Raw genomic sequence first — 23,306 nt, forward strand, 5'->3', positions numbered from 1 at the left:
TTATTCCCACACAAGACTTGGGGGCACAACAGCAACGTGAGTGAGCCGGGACTTGGTAGCAAGGAGTCCCTGAAGCAGGCTACAGCTGTCTGCCTTACAAGTAGCGTTCAAAGGAACATCTTACAGGAGGAGCTTGAGTTTAACACACAACCACAAGTACTTCATTACAAGCGCTAGAAAGGAGACGTTCAGAGAAGGCATATATGTTGGCAGAGTGTTGGAACGCAGTACTTCATCTTGCCTGGAGGTTGGCTGAGCCCCTGACCTGGAGGACAAGGCACAGATGCGGGTACCAGTATGCTCAACAGACTGTGAGTAAAGCTTTGGAACTACATGCCCTGGTGTCCTCCGCTTATTCCTGCGCCAACCCACTCAGCACTGCTACATCTCTGTGCTTAACACTACACCGTTCTCCTCTCCTCACTACCTCTCCATCTACACTGCCCTGGGACTACAGCCCTACCTGTGGAGAGCCACAACATCATTGCTGCACCACACCATCTGTCCCAGAGGATCTGTCTTCAGCGTCGGCTTAACATCTTCATTGCCGAACACCACAGGTGGCATCACGAATCATCCACTTATAAACTTTAATCATCAGCCACTCTATTCCTTTTACATGGACGTCCAGGGCCACGGACCGGGTCACCGCCACTGTGACATCTCCCATTGAAATCAATGGGCCCGGTACCGAGTACCCCACGGCCCTGGCGGGCGATCCACGTGCACAAAATAGGGCAATACTGATAGCATTCCATGGTAGCACTCAACTCAACACCTATAAAAGCGTGGAAAGCCACTGGTCCTGCCCCATGGCTGGAGGAAAAGGTTCTTCCAGAAGCATAAGCAAAAAATGGAAGCTGGCACCTTTACTCGGGCTGTGCTGGGGTAATGCGGGTTCTAGGGATTCCAAAATATTTTTTATTAATACCAATGCATTTCTGTGTTGGATCAGCACCTTTCTCAAGATATAAAAAACAAATGACTTGTTTTTTATAACCTGAGCAAGGTGCTGGTCGAGCACAGAAATGCATTGGTATTAATAAAAAATGTTTTGGAATCCCAAGGACTGGCATTCCCACAGCACAGTCCACCTAAATGTTCCAGCTTCCATTTTTGACACCTAAATTATGTTACAAAGGGTTAAAAGCTGTAGAGATCCACCAAATGAGTGGACGGGGATTAACTCGCTTGGCGGCGATATTGAGGCACACAGGATCACTTTTGCTTAAAGTAACAGTCTGTGTGGTTTATTTCCTTCTTAAACCAATGTCACAGGAACACAAGGCAAACAGTCTTACATCAGACAGACAAATTCTTAATGTCCATAGTAGAGCTTTGCTCTCTCAGGCCAGTGGGCACACAGGCTGTTTCATGTCCAGCACGCATGCAGCGTTACCATGAAAAGCATACAAAGTCTCTTACTGACCCCGATCAGTGTTACTCACAGTTTATCTCTCACGGGTTATCAGAGAAGCGGCCACACTGGGATCACTGTTCCAGACAGTGCCTTGCTCACTAGGCCATCTACAGTTGCAGAGCCACAGCCGGGCAGTAGCTTCCCTACACAGAGCCGTCACAGACTCTACCAGGTCCGGGCCTCTCCATGTGCTCTCCAGGAAGTTCAGTCCCAGACACTTCCAACACACACAGGCCTTCCAGGACCTTGCACTCTGACCATTCAGGATCAAAACACACAACCAATGTGACCAGACCTCAGTCACACTATATGGTACATGTCCACACCCACAAGTGAGGTATGGATCACATGGTCATGACCTCACTACAGGTCCTATTACATACAGCCAGACACATACAGGCTTTATCATGGGCACTCAGACATATGCCAACATGCATATTCTGAGTAGCATATACAGCACCCCCTTGCTTTAACAGAGGTTACTGCACCACATACCCTCTCCTCTGTTCAAACTAGTGGAGATGAACATTTGTCACACACTAGGTGCCTCGAGAATAGGTCACATGGTTATGACCTCACTACAAGTCCTATTACATACAGGCAGACACATACAGGCTTTATCATGGGCATTCAGACATACGCCCACATGCACATTCTGAGTAGCATATACAACATCCCCTAGCTTTAACCGAGGTTACTGCATCACATAGCCTAAAAACTTTTAGGCTGTTTGCACGTATAACTGACATTGAAGTAACATTGAAATAACTCATAACATTGTTTATAAGTGGATTGTTTCCACCTGTATGGCACATCATTTTTTAGCTGATCAGATCCAGCTTCCAGTCTAAGGGTCAGGATCACAATGGTTGATGCTGTTATTATCCAGCCCTGGACCGGTGCATGAGAAAAATGGGAAAAGCTGCAAAAAATCCTGATAATAACTGAAGAATTTTTAGAATTGAGAGTCCTCAGTGGTTGATACTTTTCCGATAACAACTGATACATTTTTCAATCAGTTTTAGCTTAAGTCTTAATAAACAGAATCTCACACAACTGATATGGACCCAGCCTGAAATAACTAGGAGTGTCATTAATTTCTATGCATTTTGTATTTTCATCTTGTAAGATTTTGGTGAATTCTGTGACAAGAAATTGTTTAGGTTTATCTTCGACTGGGTTGACATTCTGTATATATATTACATCAGACTCAGTTTTTTATTCTTCTTCAACTCAAAAAATCAGAAATGATGGTATAACTGTTTGCAAAAGATTCCATAAGATTCTTTTGGCATTTTTGCCAGGCGCTGGTCCAGAGACATATTGAAACATTGCGTGAAGTATTGTAATTCGGCCACCAGACTGGCACCAACATATATTCGACACCAGTAAAAACTGATGGACTGGAACAATGGAAATGATTAAACATTGCGACAATGGTTTCAGTTCATCCATTAATTTCCATCCAGCTTTTTTTTTGTTAAAGGATGGATGAAATCCATGTGGCTGGTCCATCCATATGTGAACCAAGCCTTAGATGGATTTATGATGCAGTCACTTGGTTTGTTAATTTCTTAGTGTATTTGCAGTAGACTTGCTATAAAAAACACTTTGGGTGCTAGCATACATACACAAAACATGTTTTGTAAAGGTTTTTTATGCAGCTTTTAAAGCCCAATCCTTGTATAGATTTTAAAGGACACAAAGGGAATGTTCACATGAGGCATTTTAGCTGTGAACCTTCAATAGCATGAAAGCCACTGCAAAATTCACAGTGGTAAATAGCAGTACAAATATTGCTATGTAAATGGCGTATAAGTGGCACATTTCACTCTTTTCCATTGCAGAGGGTAAAATTCATATTAAGATCTTCAGTATAAATTGACAAGTTGCATATCTCAATTATAAAGCACTAGACATTTTAAATTGTGGATGTTTCCCACAGTGTGCAGATTTTTTAAAATCTCATAGACAACACTACTACTCTGAAACACAACAGATTTAAAGTAAGCAGCATATGTAGGCCTAAAGATTCATTTTTTATTGTTACATATTGCAAACCCATATATCTTACACTTGTGATCTATTATGAGGACATCAACACTAATTACATAAATTCTCATAAAAACTATTTTTTATTAGATATGTATTAAAAAATACCTTCAAATAACCACACACAATGCAGAATAGTCTACATAAAATGTTCAGTACAAATTCCTTCAACTCGTGATTAATGCACAGAATGGGGAAGGAATCAACTAACCAACCTAAGCCACGGATATCAGGATTTATTTTGATTTTTTTTTTGTATGAATTTGATGTATCTGTGGATTAATGTGACCTACTTTTAGATAGGTTAGAGTTAATGAAGATCTGGGGTTGTGGGTTGTGATAATCACTTAGGCAGGTTAACAATGCAACTATTTTTTATTCCTTACATCCATAGACTTACAGTGCACCAAATACCATCCTGGGGCCAAAAGTTCCACTGCTCCGTACCAAACGAAACTCACTGTCTCCCAACTTTTAATTGTCCCACAGCTTTTCAATCTCCCACCAGTATAGTCTGTAGTCACAGTCCATGCTCCAAATCACGAATGTAGCACATGTCTCTCTCTCCAACAACAGTCCTTAAGACAATTCCTTACATCCAGATGATAGATCTCATGACTGTGGCATGTGTATCAAGGTGCAGTTGGCAACCGATCTGCAATCTCCATAGGCCATCCATGCAGGGGCACCAGGGCCTCACCAACAGATCCTCACCCCTGGGCGTCACTGCATCAACACTCTCACTAAACAACTGGCTTATTGATCTCCCTCCCTGGGATCAGCCCCCTGAATGGGCAGAAGCATTTACACCCTCCTCCCCAAAGCTAACTGTGCATTGGTGGAGGTATTTTCCTTAAGCTGAATCAGTCACCTGGGACTGCATTTGAGACCCCCTGTAGTGACCGCTCCACTGGATCTACTATCCTGATCCACACAATGGGACTAGTAGCAGGAAGATCAATGGTTTTAGACCCCTGAAACACTAATGACAGTAATGGAATGATTGCTTTCCTTGATTACCCATCTTGGATCTACATCCATTGATCCAATAGTCTTTAGAGCAAGAGCAGCTCCAAACAGAGTTTACCAGGGATAGCTGATGAGGAGTGGGGGCGCCTCTTCTGTAATTTTAGGGTGCCAACCTCTGTGACTTAGGTAGGTGTCATATTTAAGGTAAACCTCTAACCCTGATGAAGCCAGCAAGTCTGGCAAAACATGTTGGGGAGGTATAGGTGTTGTTTTTTATTAGCTAGTTAGGGGAGTGCATATAAACTCCTAATGAGAGTAGTGGTAGCGGCCGCACCAACTCTATGGAATGAATGATATTTAGGATTTTGGAGATAACCAAATTGTCATCCTATTACCCACTTAGCAGATTTTAATCTAATAATTCTTTAATAGTTTAATTAAAACTTATGTTTTATGTTAACCTTTAGTTAGGGTTTAGTTGCCTTTTAGGCAAATTATGATTATAATATTTAGGGTAAGATACCTCAAAATTTGGGTCCAATTAAAACCAGAATCCCTAATATAGACATGTAGACCATTGTATGAGTTGATTTCTTCCCATTCTGTGCATTGTTCATGTATTGAAGGAATTTGAACTGAGTACTTATGAGCTAGAAACAACATTTTTTTTAACAGAAATTGTGACTAGATTGTCTGATAGTGGGTTTTCTAAAGGACTGAAAGATTACCATATTTTTCAGATAAGATGCACCAAACCATAAGACGCACCAGAAATTTTCAAAAGGAAAATAGGGAAAAAAATTAACATGTCAAATAGGGGTCCATCTTATAGTCCAAATTCAGCTTACCCGGGGGATCAGCAGAGCTGGTGGAGCGGGGTCACAGGATATGTTAGGTGGTCCGGCGATATGACTCCCATTCCAGGCTGGTGCAGCAGGTGCAGTGACCTCTGGGAGATCTTTTCCCAGGAAGGTGCGGCAGGATCAGCGGCGGTGGTGCTCGGGGCTCTACCGGCATCTTGTGAATGCCCGCAGGCCCTGTATAGCCATTGCTGCGATGCGTTGGCCTCTGGGAAATCCCATCCCAGGCTGGTGTGGCTGGTGTGGCAGGTGCAGCAGTGGCACTCTGTGGTACGGGTGGCTCTACGGCATGTTGTGAAAGCACAGAGGCCCCGCATATCCATTGCTGCAATGCGGTGACCTCTGGGAAAATGGCCGCTGGGGGCAGGATATGCTCAGATTGAGATCTTGGCAATGAGATCTCGTCCCACGATCTCGGGAGACAAGATCTCAGGAAAAAAGTGCGTCTTATCGTCCGAAAAAAATGCGTCTAATAGTGCAAAAAATATGGTATATTCATTTCAAAGGAAAAAAGATAATGAGACTTGTTTTTAAAGCTAAATGAAGCATAATTCTGGAATAATATTTCTTTTATGATTTGCAATATATTTAATATGTGTTTTTAGAGACTTTATAAGATTTATATAAGAAGGTCTCTGCTGAAAAGTTTATGGTTATTGTAACACCAGTATGACCTAGTGTGTGACCTTATGCACTAAAATGTTGGCATCTATTTTTGTCACAAACTATGTCAATTAATGGGTGATAAACTTAAGGTACTGTCACACTTAGCGATGTACCAGCGATCCCGACCAGCGATATGACGCGGTTAGGATCGCTGGTACGTCGCTAGTGAGCTGCCACACAGGGGAGGGAGATCTCACCAGCGACATCGCTGGGGACGGGGGTCGCTACTTAACTGTCACACTAGGCGATCCTGACGTCCTCCCGCCCGCGTTCACGCGTCGCTCGTCTCTCCACAGGAAGCGCCGCAGGAAGCTGACGACGAGAAGCGGTCCTGAACGTTCTCGCGCTATCAGCGATAACCAGCGGGGGAGCGGGTCATAGGTAAGTATCAGACACAGCGATGTCGCTAGCAATATCGCTATAACACAAGTTATAGCGATATTGCTAGCGATATCGCTTAGTGTGACAGTACCTTTAGACTAGTAAGTCTTAAAAGTAGACAGATTTATCAAACATGATAAATTATGCATTTTGTGAATATTTGAATTTTGCACTGTTTCCGGATTAGACAGTATAACACTAATAAATATGCCCCACATCTGTTTTAGTAAATATATGCATTTTCCAGGAAATTACGTGTTTTTTTCAATGTCATTATTTTTTTTTCTTTTTTATTCTTTCTACACATTTTTCAATTAATTGACAACTTGGCAGCATTGATAGGATAATGTGAGTAGTAATATTCAGTTGTAAATTAATTCACACATTTCTAGTAGCAATAACAGAGGAAAAAAAAACTATTCAGAGTTATAACAAAACCCATTACAGAATTGTTCTTTCATCCAGAATGCAAGTATTTACTAAAACAGAAAATTCAAGAGCGGTGACAGTTTCACTTTATTTTATTTACTGTCAAGCAAGAAATCAAAAGATTTGCTGATTATTCTTAAAATTGGATGTTAAATTCATTGGATGACATAGTAATTTGCATGTTTTTGTCTAATATAGAGGATGTATTCCTAATGCACACCAGAGATGCAAAGAATCCAGAGATTTTTGCGCTATTCAGCACCACAAGGTGAGCATTATAAAAAGAAAATAGCAAGAAACTAATGTATCCCATTGCCAACATGAAATCTACTGGTGTATTTTTAAAAATATTAAATCTGTTTTTTAGATGTTTTACTACATTGAAAGTAATGTATGTTTATTATTTCATACAAATCACCAAAAATTTTTTACCAAGGGTAATAAACATAATTCCCAAAGCACAAGCAGATAGCATTAACACCAAAAAAGAGGAAAAAAATCTAAGAGAGGGACCAATTCAAAACATTGAATTACCTTTATTGATATAAAAATAGTCAAAAGACAATGCTAAAACAATGCCTCAGAGCAGGCAATGCATAAACCTAAAGTGCAAAAGTCAGGTAAAAATATATGTCAAGTAAATGCTAGAATTTAAATTACAAAAGCTCAAGAAAAAGAGATTTCTAAAGTCATGTTATTAAAAGAAATGGAATCAGGAAGGGGGCAAACACTTTTTCACACCACTATATATATACACTGCTCAAAAAAATAAAGGGAACACTTAAACAACAGAATATAAAAGTAAATCAAACTTCTGTGAAATCAAACTGTCCACTTAGGAAGCAACACTGATTGACAATCAATTTCACATGTTGTTGTTCAAATAGAATAGACAACAGATGGAAATTATTGGCAATTATCAGGACACCATCAATAAAGGAGTGGTTCTGCAGGTGGGGACCACAGATGACATCTCAGTATCAATGCTTTATGGCTTATGTTTTGGTCAATTTTGAATCTTGTTTTTGCTTTCACACTCGTGGTAGCATGAGACGGACACGACAACCCACACAAGTGGCACACATAGTGCAGTTCATCCAGGATGGCACATCAATGCGAGCTGTGGCAAGGTTTGCTGTGTCTGTCAGCGCAGTGCCCAGAGGCTGGAGGCGCTACCAGGAGACAAGCCAGTACACCAGGAGATGTGGAGGGGGCCATAGGAGGGCAACAACCCAGCAGCAGGACCGCTACCTCTGCCTTTGTGCAAGGAGCAACAGGAGGAGCACTGCCAAAACCCTGCAAAATGACCTCCAGCAGGCCACAAATGTGCATGTGTCTGCACAAATGGTTAGAAACTGACTCCATGAGGATGGTCTGAGTGCCTGATGTCCACAGACGGGGGTTGTTCTCACAGCCCAACACCATGCAGCCTTCCAAAGACGTGCCACCCCACACCATTACTTACCCACTGCCAAACTGGTCATGCTGAAGGATGTTGTAGGCAGCAGATCGCTCTCCATGGCATTTCCAGACTCTGTCACATCTGTCACATGCTCATTGTGAACCTGCTTTCATCTGTGAAGAGCACAGGGTGCCAGTGACGAATTTGCTAATCCTGGTGTTCTGTGGCAAATGCCAAGCATCCTGCACGGTGTTGGGCTGTTAGCACAACCCCCATCTGTGGACGTCAGGCCCTCAGACCATCCTCATGGAGTCAGTTTCTAACCGTTTGTGCAGACACATGCACATTTGTGGCCTGCTGGAGGTCATTTTGCAGATCTCTGGCAGTGCTCCTACTGTTCATCTTTGCAAAAAGGCAGAGGTAGTGGTCCTGCTGCTGGGTAGTTGCCCTCCTATGGCCCCCTCCACATCTCCTGGTGTACTGGCCTGTCTCTTGGTAGCGCCTCCAGCCTCTGGACACTACGCTGACAGACACAGCAAACCTTGCCACATCTCGCATTGATGTGCCATCCTGGATGAGCTGCACTACCTGAGCCACTTGCCTTAGCAATAAGTACCAATAAAGCCTAATAAATGTGTTTAGCAAATATAAACACATTAAATATAGTCAAAATATGCCAACCAATTATAGATATACAAGGAGATGGAAATAGCAGCGCTAGTGATGGCACTTAGGATTTGCTGCAAGTAAAAATCCAAACCACTTAAGGATATAGAGATTAAAATAGAATATTAAATATACCTGCACTGTAAATATAAAGTGCCAATTCTGATTAATAATTCAGTTAACAATTTATATATTAATGCTGAATCATAGAATCGTAGAGTTTGAAGGGACCTCCTGGGCCATCTGGTCCAACCCCCTGCTCAAAGCAGGATTCGCTAAATCATCCCAGTCAGATGTCTGTCCAGCCTCTGTTTGAAGACTTCCATTGAAGGAGAACTCACCACTTCTCGTGGCAGCCTGTTCCACTCATTGATCACTCTAACTGTCAAAAAGTTTTTTCTAATATCTAATCTGTGTCTCCTCCCATTCAGTTTCATCCCATTGCTTCTAGTCTTTCCTTGTGCAAATGAGAATAAAGTTGATACTTCTACAATGTGACAGCCCTTTAGATATTTGTAGACAGCTATTAAGTCTCCTCTCAGTCTTCTCTTTTGCAAACTAAACATTCCCAAATCCTGCAACCTTTCCTCATAAGACAGGGTTTGCAGACCGGTCACCATTCTGGTCGCTCTTTTCTGAACTTGCTCCAGTTTGTTGATGTCTTTTTTCTGAGTCAGTTATGTTCTTACAAATAGACACATACAAGGCATAAATAGGTACCTTTTAAGAAGATCGAATATCATGTAGGGAATGAATTAGCACAGCCAAGAAATAGTCAACTTTCTTCGATTAGAGAAGTCGAAGAATAAAGCTGAATGAATAAATATAGCAAGAACTTAGTAAAAAAATTGTCTAATAATGTCTATGATTAGTCCATCAATATAAAAATAACTTTGATTGATTGTTCAACTCACAATACTTTAGACAGGAATAAAGTAGAGTAAATATTGCACTTAGCTTGTTATATCAATCATGATAGTCCATTGGCAGCTTTAGGGGCATCTATGGCAGAGCGCTGTTCCAGCCGGTAACAGACTCTCACTATGCGGGAGCTGCAGGCACACATGTCGATGAAGCAGTAGACGCTTCCTGGAACACAAGACTTTCAAGATGAAGGAATCCGTGATATTCTGAAATGTGTAGGAAATAGGCTCTTACTGCACTCCGTACTGCTCCTGGGTAGACCACGTGACCGTCTAATCATGTACTGCTGACGTCACGAAAGTCCTGTGTACCACTGTTCCTGTTAACTGACATTTCTTAATTACATTTAGAATGAAGAAAAGAGCAACTTGAAAACTCTTTGCTATCTTCTTATTGTCTTCTCCTTCTTTGTGGGCCTCCACCATTTTCATTTTCAGAGTGCTAGGCAGCTGCTTAGAAGAACCCATGGCTGCTGTTTTTTGCCACAGGGTTAGAGTAGGCTGGGTTTTTATAAAGCTGGATAATTTGCATGACTTGACATTTCCTAATGATGCTAACAATGCTAGTGAACAACAGGACAATTAAGGTCTGAAACCTTGATCAAAGATATCTGAGTACACAATTCTCCAAGGGTGCCCACATTTTTAGAACAGCCCATTTTCTTTTTTTGTAATTCTTAAAATGTAAAAGATGACAATATATATTTTTGTTGCCTAAAATAGAAAAGAAATGTGTCATCTTTAATTTTAGGCCTTTTAGAGGTCATTTTCATCTTCACCTTGCATAACTGTTCACAATTACAGTAATTTTGACTAGGAGTGCACAAACTTTTATATATCTAAAAACACATGCATAATGTATATGAAATGTATATTAGATTTGTATTTTGTATATATATATATATATATATATATATATATACATTTGTAATCCTTTTTTTTGTTTCCTAGCAACATTTTTAAAGGGTATGCAGTCTGTGTCTATCAAATGGCCAGCATACGTGAAGCATTTAATGGCCCATATGCGCACAAAGAAGGACCAGAGTACCACTGGACAATTTATGAGGGTAAAGTCCCTTACCCAAGACCTGGCTCTGTAAGTTATTTATAGCAATATATTAAGTTTTTTCCTGACAGCTAAATTCACATAAGTCAAGCAACCTGCCAAAAATAACTACTAGCTTTCTGCAATCATTCTTTTGCTATTCCTTTGCCTCCAGCTGAGCTAAATTATTCAGCGTGGAAGGGTATGACACATCAAGCTAATGTATTGCCAAGCAGCAATCAAGTTGCATACGACTTTTAAATAAGCTATGAGAACTCCGAAGAGAACCGTCAATGTGTTGGCTGTGTGAAGATCTATTCTTAGAATTATTCATGCCATTGTTGGGAGGACTAATTTTTTAGTTTCTACTTCTCAGGGAGGTCACGTTTTTGAATAACTAGAAAATAAATATCGGCAGAATTTCAGTTAATGGAAAACTACAGTATAACAATGGATTCTACGAGTGCTCAGAATATCGCAAGTAGAACATAATTTTATGGGTCAGTTAGAAGGCAACTAGGATTCTTCTTATATATTGACTACTTTTAATATATTGACAGCACTATATGTGGCATAGTGTTTGTATACATACAGTCATATGTAAAAGTTTGGGCACCCCTATTAATGTTAACCTTTTTTCTTTATAACAATTTTGGTTTTTGCAACAGCTATTTCAGTTTCATATATCTAATAACTGATGGACTCAGTTATATTTCTGGATTCAAATGAGGTTTATTGTACTAACAGAAAATGTGCAACCTGAATTTAAACAAAATTTGACCGGTGCAAAAGTATGGGCACCTCAACATAAAATTGACATTAATATTTCGTAGATCCTCCTTTTGCAAAAATAACAGCCTCTAGTCGCTTCCTGTAGCTATTAATGAGTTCCTGGATCCTGGATAAAGGTATTTGTGACCATTCCTGTTTACAAAACAATTCCAGTTCAGTTAAGTTTGATGGTCGCCGAGCATGGTCAGCCTGCTTCAAATCATCCCACAGATGTTCAATGATATTCAGGTCTGTGGACTGGGATGGCCATTCCAGAACATTGTAATTGTTCCTCTGCATGAATGCCTGAGTAGATTTGGAGAGGTGTTTTGGATCATTGTCTTGCTGAAATATCCATCCCCTGCGTAACTTCAACTTTGTCACTGATTCTTGCACATTATTGTCAAGAATCTGCTGATACTGAGTTGAATCCATGCGACCCTCAACTTTAAAAAGATTCTCGGTGCCAGCATTGGCCACACAGCCCCAAAGCATGATGGAACCTCCACCAAATTTTACTGTGGGTAGCAAGTGTTTTTCTTGGAATGCTGTGTTTTTTAGCCTCCATGCATAACGCCTTTTTGTATGACCAACCAACTCAATCTTTGTTTCATCAGTCCACAGGACCTTCTTCCAAAATGTAACTGGCTTGTCCAAATGTGCTTTTGCAGACCTCAGGCGACTCTGTTTGTGGCGTGCTTGCAGAAACGGCTTCTTTCGCATCACTCTCCCATACAGCTTCTCCTTGTGCAAAGTGCGCTGCATTGTTGACCGATGCACAGTGACACCATCTGCAGCAAGATGATGCTGCAGGTCTTTGGAGGTGGTCTGTGGATTGTCCTTGACTGTTCTCACCATTCTTCTTCTCTGCCTTTCTGATATTTTTCTTGGCCTGCCACTTCTGGGCTTAACAAGAACTGTACCTGTGTTCTTCCATTTCCTTACTATGTTCCTCACACTGGAAACTGACAGGTTAAATCTCTGAGACAACTTTTTGTATCCTTCCCCTGAAAAGCTATGTTGAATAATCTTTGTTTTCAGATCATTTGAGAGTTGTTTTGAGGAGCCCATGATGCCACTCTTCATAGGAGAATCAAGTAGGAGAACTACTTGCAAGTGGCCACCTTAAATACCTTTTCTCATGATTGGATACACCTGGCTATGAAGTTCAAAGCTCAATGAGGTTACAAAACCAATTTAGTGCTTCAGGAAGTCAGTAAAAAGCAGTTAGGAGTGTTCAAATCAAGAAAATGATAAGGATGCCCATACTTTTGCACCAGTCAAATTTTGTTTAAATGCAGATTGCACATTTTCTGTTAATACAATAAACCTCATTTAAATCCAGAAATATAACTGAGTCCATCAGTTATTAGATATATGAAACTGAAATAGCTGTTGCAAAAACCAAAATTGTTATAAAAAAAAAGGTAAACATTAATAGGGGTGCCCAAACTTTTACATATGACTGTAATAGATTGCTATCAAAATTACTTGAGAACATTGCTCTAGTGGTTGTAAATGCATAATAAAACTATAGAAAAACGTTTTTAGCTCCAGCTGCATAAAAATTATCTTCTCTATTATATAATTTTAAAATAATCATATGATTTGCCCTCCAAAAAAGTGCCAAAAACAAGGACAAAGGCAACACGTTTCGATCTGAGCGATCTTTGTCTAAGCCATGCTGATATCTGTGCATATCCCTCTATATAGAGGGATTTCACCAATAGTGATACGTTTCAGGGTCACATGACACATCAGAATAGGTCCTTTACAGGTTAAAAACATTAACCATAATATATACAACACGAAAACACATAAAAAGAAAATTTGACATTAACAATAATGCAGCATTAAATCATTTTATTTGTTCAAGCCTCCAGGGAATCTAGTATTCAAATGATAGATCCAAAAAGCTTCTCGAGTGAGAATATGTCACCTGGCATCTCCTCCACGAAAAGGTGTAGTAATATGTTCAATTCCTTGCACCTGAAAATATGCCGTGCTTCGAGCATAATGTGCTATGGAATGTTTAGAAGCTGCTGACACGTTGGGATCCAAATTATTGGTTTTTGTGATATATAAATGTTTTCTGATACATCCTTTAAGTTTTCTGCATGTGCATCTAACATATGAATGTTTACAGGTTTGTAATCTATTTTATATACAACATTTGTGGAGTTGCAATTAATATAATGTTTAATTCTAAAATTAGCTGTATTATTTGTACTATAGAAATTTTTGGAAATATGTGCATGTTTACAGGTTTTAGAATTACTTGAACTGTATTTAAGAAATCCTACACAACTTAGCCAGGTTTTTGGGGATTTTCTGCTATCCAGAAAAAAAACTAGGCGATAATTTATTTCCAAGTGATGGTGCTCTTCTGGATATCACATTTACACCCGAAACTAAAATTCTGGCTAATTTTTCGTCCTCATATTGGATAGGCAAATATTTATCTTTTTTTTTTTATTTTTGAAAATTGCCAACTATATTGAAAACAAATGTATGGCTTATTTGCCATATTCACATTTAGTCTATTATTAGTGGAAGACATTAAATCAGTGCGATTGAATTCATTTAGCGCTTGATATTGTTTTTAGAAAAATTCTTGTAACTTCTTGTGCTGAGATTAGCTTGATTATACAAGGTGTGTAACTCTTTCACTACAATTTCCTGGAAGCGATCCTTTCAGTCAGATCTGGTTTGAACTAGGTAAAAATAAAAAACGCAAGTATCCTTATTGGACACTGAACAGAGCGCAGAAAATTGTGCAACAGAAGAACCACACTGATCAGCAGAGGCTTTGAGTAAAGGGGGCTTTACACATAGCGATATCGCTAGCAATATTACTAAAGCATCACCGATTTTGTGACGCAGCAGTGATATTGCTAGCGATATCGCTATGTGTGATACTTGCCTCCGACCGGCTCCCCTACTGTCTGTCGCTGATCTCGCGAGATCGTGCAGCTCCATTTCTCATCGGGGGCTTCCTGCTGGGCTTCCTGCTGGCGCCAATGAGCAACGCATGTACGCGGGCGGGAGGACATCAGGATCGCCGCATCTGAAAGGTAAGTAACGACCGCTGCTGCGTCGCTGTGACATCTGCCTGTGTGGCAGCTCACTAGCGACCATTTAGTGATGCACCAGCGATCCTGACCGGGTCGTATCGTGGTCGGGATCGCTGGTGCATCACTAAATGTAAAGGGGCCTTAAGTCATGATATGTACTTGGGCAGAGCCGCTGACCTCATTAGTTAGCGCTATCAACGTGACATCAGCACTGCAGACAATGATAAACATTAGGAGCAGCGGCAGAGACTCAGAGCTAGATCCATGCAGAGATAAACAGAGTTTGTGCCTGAGAAAAAGGACTTTCTTAAAAAGACCCCATCAAAACACTGATTATTAATTTATTAATAGACTGTGCCACTTTCCATAAGAACTAAAATAGCGGTCTTCATTTTCCTTCTCATAATGTTCCAATTATTCCAAATCTTGTCTCTTTTGCAGCCAGTATCAGAGCTGCAACTTGCTCAGTAATGGCTGAGCCAACATCTTTGATTAACTACTTGCGATGCTTGCAATGATTCATGGTGTTGTGAAATAGAGGCTTTATTAGGATATTATAGCCATACCTTAGTGAAAATGGAGAATTTAATGGTGACTTTTTTAAGATTTATATCCTGGCAAGTTTCTATTAGTAGATTATTATTATTATTATATTTTTTTAATATATTTTACATATTTTGTATATATTATTACAGATTTAGTATAAACCTTTTATAAATACAGTAGATACATTTTTTAAAGCAGCAACCCCCAAATGCAGTTCTGGATAACTCTCTACTGCAGTTTATAGATTACAGATTAGACTTCTGTTATCAATTAATAAAATGGCGTGAAAGTGCAATGAGGACTGCGCTTGCTTCTGGTGGAGTACAAAGTTCTTTATTCAGCCAACGCGTTTCCTGAGCCTACTGGCTCACTTCATCAGGGCAGATTACATTGAAAGATAATGAAACATTCTTATAGAGAAAAAAAAAAAAAAAAAATTGGCGCCAATGCAGGGTTAAATGACATCAACAAAGGTCAAAAAAAAACCTCAAAAACAATGAAATTTTATTACAAACATAAAAACACTCCAATAAAAGTGTATTAAAAAAGAAAAAGTATAAAATTATGCAAAAAAAAAATAGAACAGAGTGCTATGGATCACGGGGTAAAAAGTGACTAAGGTTAATGAAAAAAAAAAAAAGGGGGGGGAAGGGGTGAGACCTCAAGGAGTATTAGAACCTGGCTCATGAAGTGCAGATGTATGCTGTAAAGTGCAAGTACCAGGTATTAGTCCACTAAACCATTGGATTTAGCTGAAGTGGTTTAAGAAAATTTTTTTAGAAATTATTTGTTTTATAAAAAACAAAATCCAGCAAAATAACTTGAAGTGGTATTAGAACCTGACTAATAAAGTGCAAGTACAGGTTGTAAAGTACGAGGTATTAGTCCACTGAACCATTAGAATAAACAGAAGTGGTTTGAAGAACATTAAAGGAATTATTTGTCAATTTATTTTATAGGAATCAAAATTCAAAAAAATAACTTCAAATGGTATTTTTATAAAGAAATTGTCTTTTCATTTTATTTTGTAGAGGGAAAATCAAAATCGGACATTAGAAAAAAAAAAAAAAAAAAAAAAAAGCATAAAATTGGGTAAAATGTAATAAAAGTGTATGAAAATCACAATAAGGATGAAATCAAATGAAAGCATCATTGATAATATTGAGGCCATAGGAGCCAATTGTCTTCAATTTATAGATCCAATAGACCTCTTTTCTGTTTAATGCTTGGGTTCTATTGGAAACGTGTTCAGGGATGTGTTCTATAGGAAAAATGATGGCTTTAGAGAAATCTCTTTGGTGAAATGAATCAAAGTGTCGTGACAGACCATGTTGTTGGTATCCAATTTTAGTGTTGTGTCTATGTGAGTTCATTCTACAATGAAGGGGTTGTGTGGTTCTCCCAACATACAATTTAGGACAAGGACACAGGATAACATAAATAACAAAGGCAGACACACAGGACAGGTGATTAGTGATGGTGAATGGATGTGAAAAGATGAAAGTATTATGGGCAATATTACTGCAAAGGCTACACCTGGGCCTCTGGCATCTAAAAATGCCTGGTGTCAAGCCGGTATGATTGTCGGGAGTATATTGGCTCAATCTGCTAGGGGCCAGATGATTTTTTAGTGATCTGGCCTTCCTAAATGTAACAGTAGGTTTGTCAGGAAGAACTTTATTAAGTACAGGATCTTTTTGGATAATGTACCATAGGTCCCCTAGTATATTTTTAATCTCCTTATGTTGGGAGTTGTAGGTAGTGATAAAATTGGCCTGATAGTTAGCATGTGTATCTTTTTCTTTAGATCTCCCACTTAAAAGAATTTGCTGGTTAAAATTTTTTGAAACATTATTAAAAGTAGAATGAACCAATTGGGAAGGGTATTTTTGAGCCAGGAATCTTCCCTTGAGGATCTCAGCCTGATTATTAAAATCCTCATCTTCTGTACAGTTCTTTCGGATTCTCTGAAATTGATTATGAGGAATGTTAAAAAGCCATTTAGAATAGTGGCTGCTCTTAAAATGGACATAACTATTGGAGTCTACCTTCTTAAAAAAAGTTTTGGTATAAATTTTGGAGTTTTTTATATAAAAAGTGATATCAAGAAAATCCATCTGGGTATTACTAATGTGGGGGGTGAACTCCAAACCCCATATGTTGTTCTGTATGGAAGAAGTAAAGGCGTCAACTGGAATAAAACTGGTGTCAAAGATTAAGAATAAATCATCAATGTATCTTTTATATAAAACCACGCCTTCTAGAAATGAATCAATGGTAATAAAAGTATTCTCAAAGACCCCCATAAAAAGATTATTATTCATTTCTAGAAGGCGTGGTTTTATATAAAAGATACATTGATGATTTATTCTCAATCTTTGACACCAGTTTTATTCCAGTTGACGTCTTTACTTCTTCCATACAGAACAACATATGGGGTTTGGAGTTCACCCCCCACATTAGTAATACCCAGATGGACTTTCTTGATATCACCTTTTATATAAAAAACTCCAAAATTTATACCAAAACTTTTTTTAAGAAGGTAGACTCCAATAGTTATGTCCATTTTAAGAGCAGCCACTATTCTAAATGGCTTTTTAACATTCCTCATAATCAATTTCCGAAAGAACTGTACAGAAGATGAGGATTTTAATAATCAGGCTGAGGTCCTCAAGGGAAGATTCCTGGCTCAAAAATACCCTTCCCAATTGGTTCCTTCTACTTTTAATAATGTTTCAAAAAATTTTAACCAGCAAATTCTTTTAAGTGGGAGATCTAAAGAAAAAGATACACATGCTAACTATCAGGCCAATTTTATCACTACCTACAACTCCCAACATAAGGAGATTAAAAATATACTAGGGGACCTATGGTACGTTATCCAAAAAGATCCTGTACTTAATAAAGTTCTTCCTGACAAACCTACTGTTACATTTAGGAAGGCCAGATCACTAAAAAATCATCTGGCCCCTAGCAGATTGAGCCAATATACTCCCGACAATCATACCGGCTTGACACCAGGCATTTTTAGATGCCAGAGGCCCAGGTGTAGCCTTTGCAGTAATATTGCCCATAATACTTTCATCTTTTCACATCCATTCACCTCAGAAAAATTCACCATCACTAATCACCTGTCCTGTGTGTCTGCCTTTGTTATTTATGTTATCCTGTGTCCTTGTCCTAAATTGTATGTTGGGAGAACCACACAACCCCTTCATTGTAGAATGAACTCACATAGACACAACACTAAAATTGGATACCAACAACATGGTCTGTCACGACACTTTGATTCATTTCACCAAAGAGATTTTTCTAAAGCCATCATTTTTCCTATAGAACACATCCCTGAACACGTTTCCAATAGAACCCAAGCATTAAACAGAAAAGAGGTCTATTGGATCTATAAATTGAAGACAATTGGCTCCTATGGCCTCAATATTATCAATGATGCTTTCATTTGATTTCATCCTTATTGTGATTTTCATACACTTTTATTACATTTTACCCAATTTTATGCCCTTTTTTTTTTCTTTTTTTTTTTCTGATGTCCGATTTTGATTTTCCTTCTACAAAATAAAATGAAAAGACTATTTCTTTACAAAAATACCATTTGAAGTTGTTTTTTTGAATTTTGATTCCTATAAAATAAATTGACAAATAATTCCTTTAATGTTCTTCAAACCACTTCTGTTTATTCTAATGGTTCAGTGGACTAATACCTTGTACTTTACAACCTGTACTTGCACTTTATTAGTCAGGTTCTAATACCACTTCAAGTTATTTTGCTGGATTTTGTTTTTTATAAAACAAATAAATTCTAAAAAATTTTTCTTAAACCACTTCAGCTAAATCCAATGGTTTAGTGGACTAATACCTGGTACTTGCACTTTACAGCATACATCTGCACTTCATGAGCCAGGTTCTAATACTCCTTGAGGTCTCACCCCTCCCCCCCCTGTTTTTTTTTTTCATTAACCTTAGTCACTTTTTACACCGTGATCCATAGCACTCTGTTCTATTTTTATTTTTGCATAATTTTATACTTTTTCTTTTTTAATACACTTTTATTGGAGTGTTTTTATGTTTGTAATAAAATTTCATTGTTTTTGAGTTTTTTGTTTTTTTTTTGACCTTCGTTGATGTCATTTAACCCTGCATTGGCGCCAATTTTTTTTTTTTTTTTTTTCTCTATAAGAATGTTTCATTATCTTTCAATGTAATCTGCCCTGATGAAGTGAGCCAGTAGGCTCAGGAAACGCGTTGGCTGAATAAAGAACTTTGTACTCCACCAGAAGCAAGCGCAGTCCTCATTGCACTTTCACGACGTTTTTGCAAATTTGTCCTAGGACCCTGTGCAGACTTGCTGCTGCTTCTCATGCGCTTATGGGTGTTGTAACTTTCTCACAACCCCAATAGGTGAGCACCTTCCTTTTTCTCTGTTAATGTGTTTTTTGATACGGATTTTATACAGTGGATGCGCCCTGTATTTTTCCTTTCTGTTATCAATTAATGAAATTACATTTGCGCTGACTTCTTTCTACAATCTAGTGTCCAAGCAAAGTGAATGGAGGTCACTATGGAACTACCAAGGATTATCCAGATGAGGCCTTGCACTTTGCTAGAAGCCATCCTCTGATGTATGAACCTATTAGGCCGGTACATAAAAGACCAATTCTTGTAAAGGTTGATGGAAAATACAACTTAAAACAAATTGCTGTCGACAGAGTACAAGCAGAAGATGGACAGTATGATGTAATGTTTCTAGGGACAGGTAAGTCATATTAGGACTGCATATAAAGGAGGTGAAGAAGGAACACTTTTACCAAGACCATGGTTGGTTGTAATGCCCCAATGTCCTTCAATTTTCAAGTCTTAATCTCATACAGTGACTTCTATGCAAATTAGTTGGCTTTATATAACAATAATCACTACTCTTGAAACATCGATTTATTGCTGTTGAAATCTGTGCACATTGACATATCTTTACTTGACCCCCTACTTTTTTGTAGTAAGATAATAAATATGATGGGCAAACGATCTCAGAAAAAGTGTTATTTGAGCATGCTCAGGTGTTATCCCAGTATCTTGGGCGTGCTCATATATTATGGTTGAGTCTCTGTGACTGCATTATTTGCTTTTGACAGACAGCCTCAACACATGTGGGGATTCCCTAACAAACAGGCAATCCCTGCATGTGTTCAGGCTGTCTAATAGCTGCAAGCCAGGCAGCATCAGTGATACGAACATAATATACGAGCATACCCAAGATACTCGGATAACACCAGAGCGTGCTCGAGTAGGATGTTATCCAAGCATGTTCGTTCATCACTAATAATAAAGGGCATATTTCACCAGGTTTTTGCTACCCCATCTGATAGCAGAAATAAACAAAGACAGAAATATAATGATTAAATACCCTGCAGTTAATAAATAAATAGCACAGTGCATACAAATACTCAAATTCAAATTCAAAGAAGCTTTATTGGCAGGACTAAATACACATTAGTTTTGCCAAAGCAAGTGTACAAAAGGGAATAGGGATAGGGACTGTAGGGATGTCGGGTAGGGGCTGTAGGAAAGGTGGATGGGGCAATTCCAGGATGGGGCTATAGAAGTCCATGGCATAGGGAAGGTGGATGGGGGATGGGGCAGATCCAGGGTGGGGCTATAGAAGTCCATGGCATAGGGAAGGTGAATGGGGGGCATGGGGCAGATCCAGGGTGGGGGCCATAGAAGTCCATGGCATATCATAGTTCTCTTTCTTGCAGTTTATGACATTCGCTCACATATTGTGCTGCTATCTCCACTGCTCTCTCTTCTTGCCCCAGCAGGATATATGTTTTCTCTTCCTCCTTCATGCTGATGAAATCCGGGAAGAGATGTGAGAGTCTCCTGAAGTGAGTGTCCCTCACTGTTGAGTATTTGGGGCAGTGTAGCAGGAAGTGGGTCTCATCCTCCAGGGCGTCCTGATCACAGTGTTGGCACAGTCTTTCCTCCCTGGGCTTGTAGCTCTGCCTGTGTCGGCCAAATTTGATTGCCAGACTGTGGGCACTGAGTCTATATCGGCTCAGGATCTTGCGGTCTCTGGGGTCTGGGAGTTTCTTCAGATATGGGGCCAGTCTGTAGTCTCTCTGTAGACTCTGGTACATGGTCAGTTTCTGTGAGCTGATGATGTCATTCTTCCAGACACTTACATACCTCTCCTGGCCTTCGTCTACCATCTTCCTGATTCTGGCTTTTGTCAGGTTGTTGTGATTGGTGTTCTGGTCAGGTTGGGTTTGGGTGAGCTGTTCCAAGGGTCCTGGTTTTTATTTTTCTATTTCACCTACATGTGTCAGGGCTTTATGGTGATGGGAGCTTGGATTGCTCCTACGTAGGTGAGCCCGGAATGACAGTGCCCTCTTTAGAACCATTAGGTGTAGAGGGAATCTGCCCAGCTCAGCCCGGCAAGCACTGTTGGAGGTGCGCCGATGGACTTGGAGAAGGTGCTTGCAGAATTCCAGGTGGAATATTTCTGTTGGGTTTGAATCCCACCTTGACCAGTCTGGGTGGGTGTGAGGACCCCAGACTTCGCTGCCATACAGGAGGATTGGGGCGATGATAGAGTTGAAGATTTTTAACCAGACCCTCACTAGTGGCTTCAGATGGTAGAGTTTCCTTCGGATGGCATAGAAAGTTTTGCAGGCCATGTCTTTCAGGGTCTCTAGGTCTCTTGCTTGAAGCTCCCTGATCGGTGAATCTCTAGGCCCAGGTACTGTAGGTATATTTGTCCGTTCCTGTAAGGGTGCAGTTGTTGAGGACAAATGAAGGGTGCCGGTCTGATTTTCTTTTTCTCTTCTGGAACACCATGATGTTGGTTTTCTTTAGGTTGACCGGTAGTGCCCAGGTTTAGCTGAATTTCTCTAAGATTTTCAGGTTGTCTTGGAGGCCTTTCTTGGTTGGTGACAGAAGCAACAGGTCATCTGCATACAGCAGGAATTTCACCTGCGCATCGTGGAGGGTGAGACCTGGTGCTGTGGAAGATTCCAGAGCGGTAGCCAGCTCGTTGATGTAAATGTTGAAGAGCATTGAGCTTAGACTGCAGCCTTGTCTGACTCGCCAGCTCTGCTGGAAATAGGCCGTTCTTCTGCTGTTCACACTCACACTGCAGAGATTCTCGGTGTAGGAGCTTTTGATAACTTCGTAGGTCCTCCTATTCCGCTCTCCACCAGTTTCAGGAAAAAGCCTGGGTGCCACACCGAATCAAAGGCCTTTTTAAAGTCTACAAAACAGGCGTATATCTTCCCGTTCTTTGTATTGTGGATGTGTCTCTGAATGAGGCTGTGCAGGGTGTAGATGTGGTCAGTAGTGCGGTGGTTTGGCATGAACCCTGCTTGGCTCTTGCTGAGGACGTTGTGCTCGGTGAGGAAACTGAGGATCCTCTTGTTCAGGACGCTGTTGAACAGTTTTCCCAGGTTGCTGCTGACACATATGCCTCTGTAGTTGGCTGGGTCATACCTGTCCCCATTCTTGTGGATGGGTGTGATGAGGCCTTGGTTCCAGATACGAGGGAAATAGCCGGCACTTAGCACAATATAATAATAATAATCTTTATTTATATAGCGCCAACATATTCCGCAGCGCTTTACAGTTGAACAGTTTCAAACACAACAGTCATAAGTAACAACGTTAACAATTCAATAATTAAAGCGAAATAAGACGACCCTGCTCGTGGAGCTTACAATCTACAATGAGGTGGGGGGGATACAAAGCACAGGTTTGTATTTACAATGATGTATTTACAATGACGGTCCAGCCATCTTCAGGGGGTGGGGGTTAGATGGAGATAGTGAATGGGCTACACACACACAAACATGACTTTGATTACTGAATGTGATAGGCCGCTCTGAACAAATGTGTTTTGAGCGAGCGCCTAAAACTATGCAAATTGTGGATGGTCCTAATATTTTGGGGTAGAGCATTCCAGAGGATTGGCGCAGCACGGGAGAAGTCTTGGAGTCGGGAGTGGGAGGTATGGATTAGGGCAGAGGTTAGTCGAAAGTCATTTGCAGAGCGCAGCGGTCGGTTAGGCCGATAGACAGAAATGAGGGAGGAGATGTAAG

The 23,306-nt window shown here is 39.9% G+C and overlaps 1 protein-coding gene across 4 annotated transcripts in view; it reads left to right on the plus strand.

Annotated features, from left to right (window-relative positions):
• Positions 1-23,306, plus strand: part of SEMA3E (semaphorin 3E) — a 379,235-nt gene that overhangs the window by 291,468 nt on the left and 64,461 nt on the right. For all 4 annotated transcript variants that reach the window (XM_073551307.1, XM_073551308.1, XM_073551306.1 and 1 more), the window contains exons 9-11: positions 6,976-7,045; positions 10,720-10,864; positions 19,753-19,975. In XM_073551307.1, coding sequence (XP_073407408.1) covers positions 6,976-7,045; positions 10,720-10,864; positions 19,753-19,975 — 438 coding nt within the window. The remainder of the gene's footprint in view (positions 1-6,975; positions 7,046-10,719; positions 10,865-19,752; positions 19,976-23,306) is intronic.

Source organism: Dendrobates tinctorius, unplaced genomic scaffold, assembly GCF_039654945.1.
Source record: "Dendrobates tinctorius isolate UK_male_01 unplaced genomic scaffold, ASM3965494v1 ptg000174l, whole genome shotgun sequence".
Lineage (NCBI taxonomy): Eukaryota > Metazoa > Chordata > Amphibia > Anura > Dendrobatidae > Dendrobates > Dendrobates tinctorius.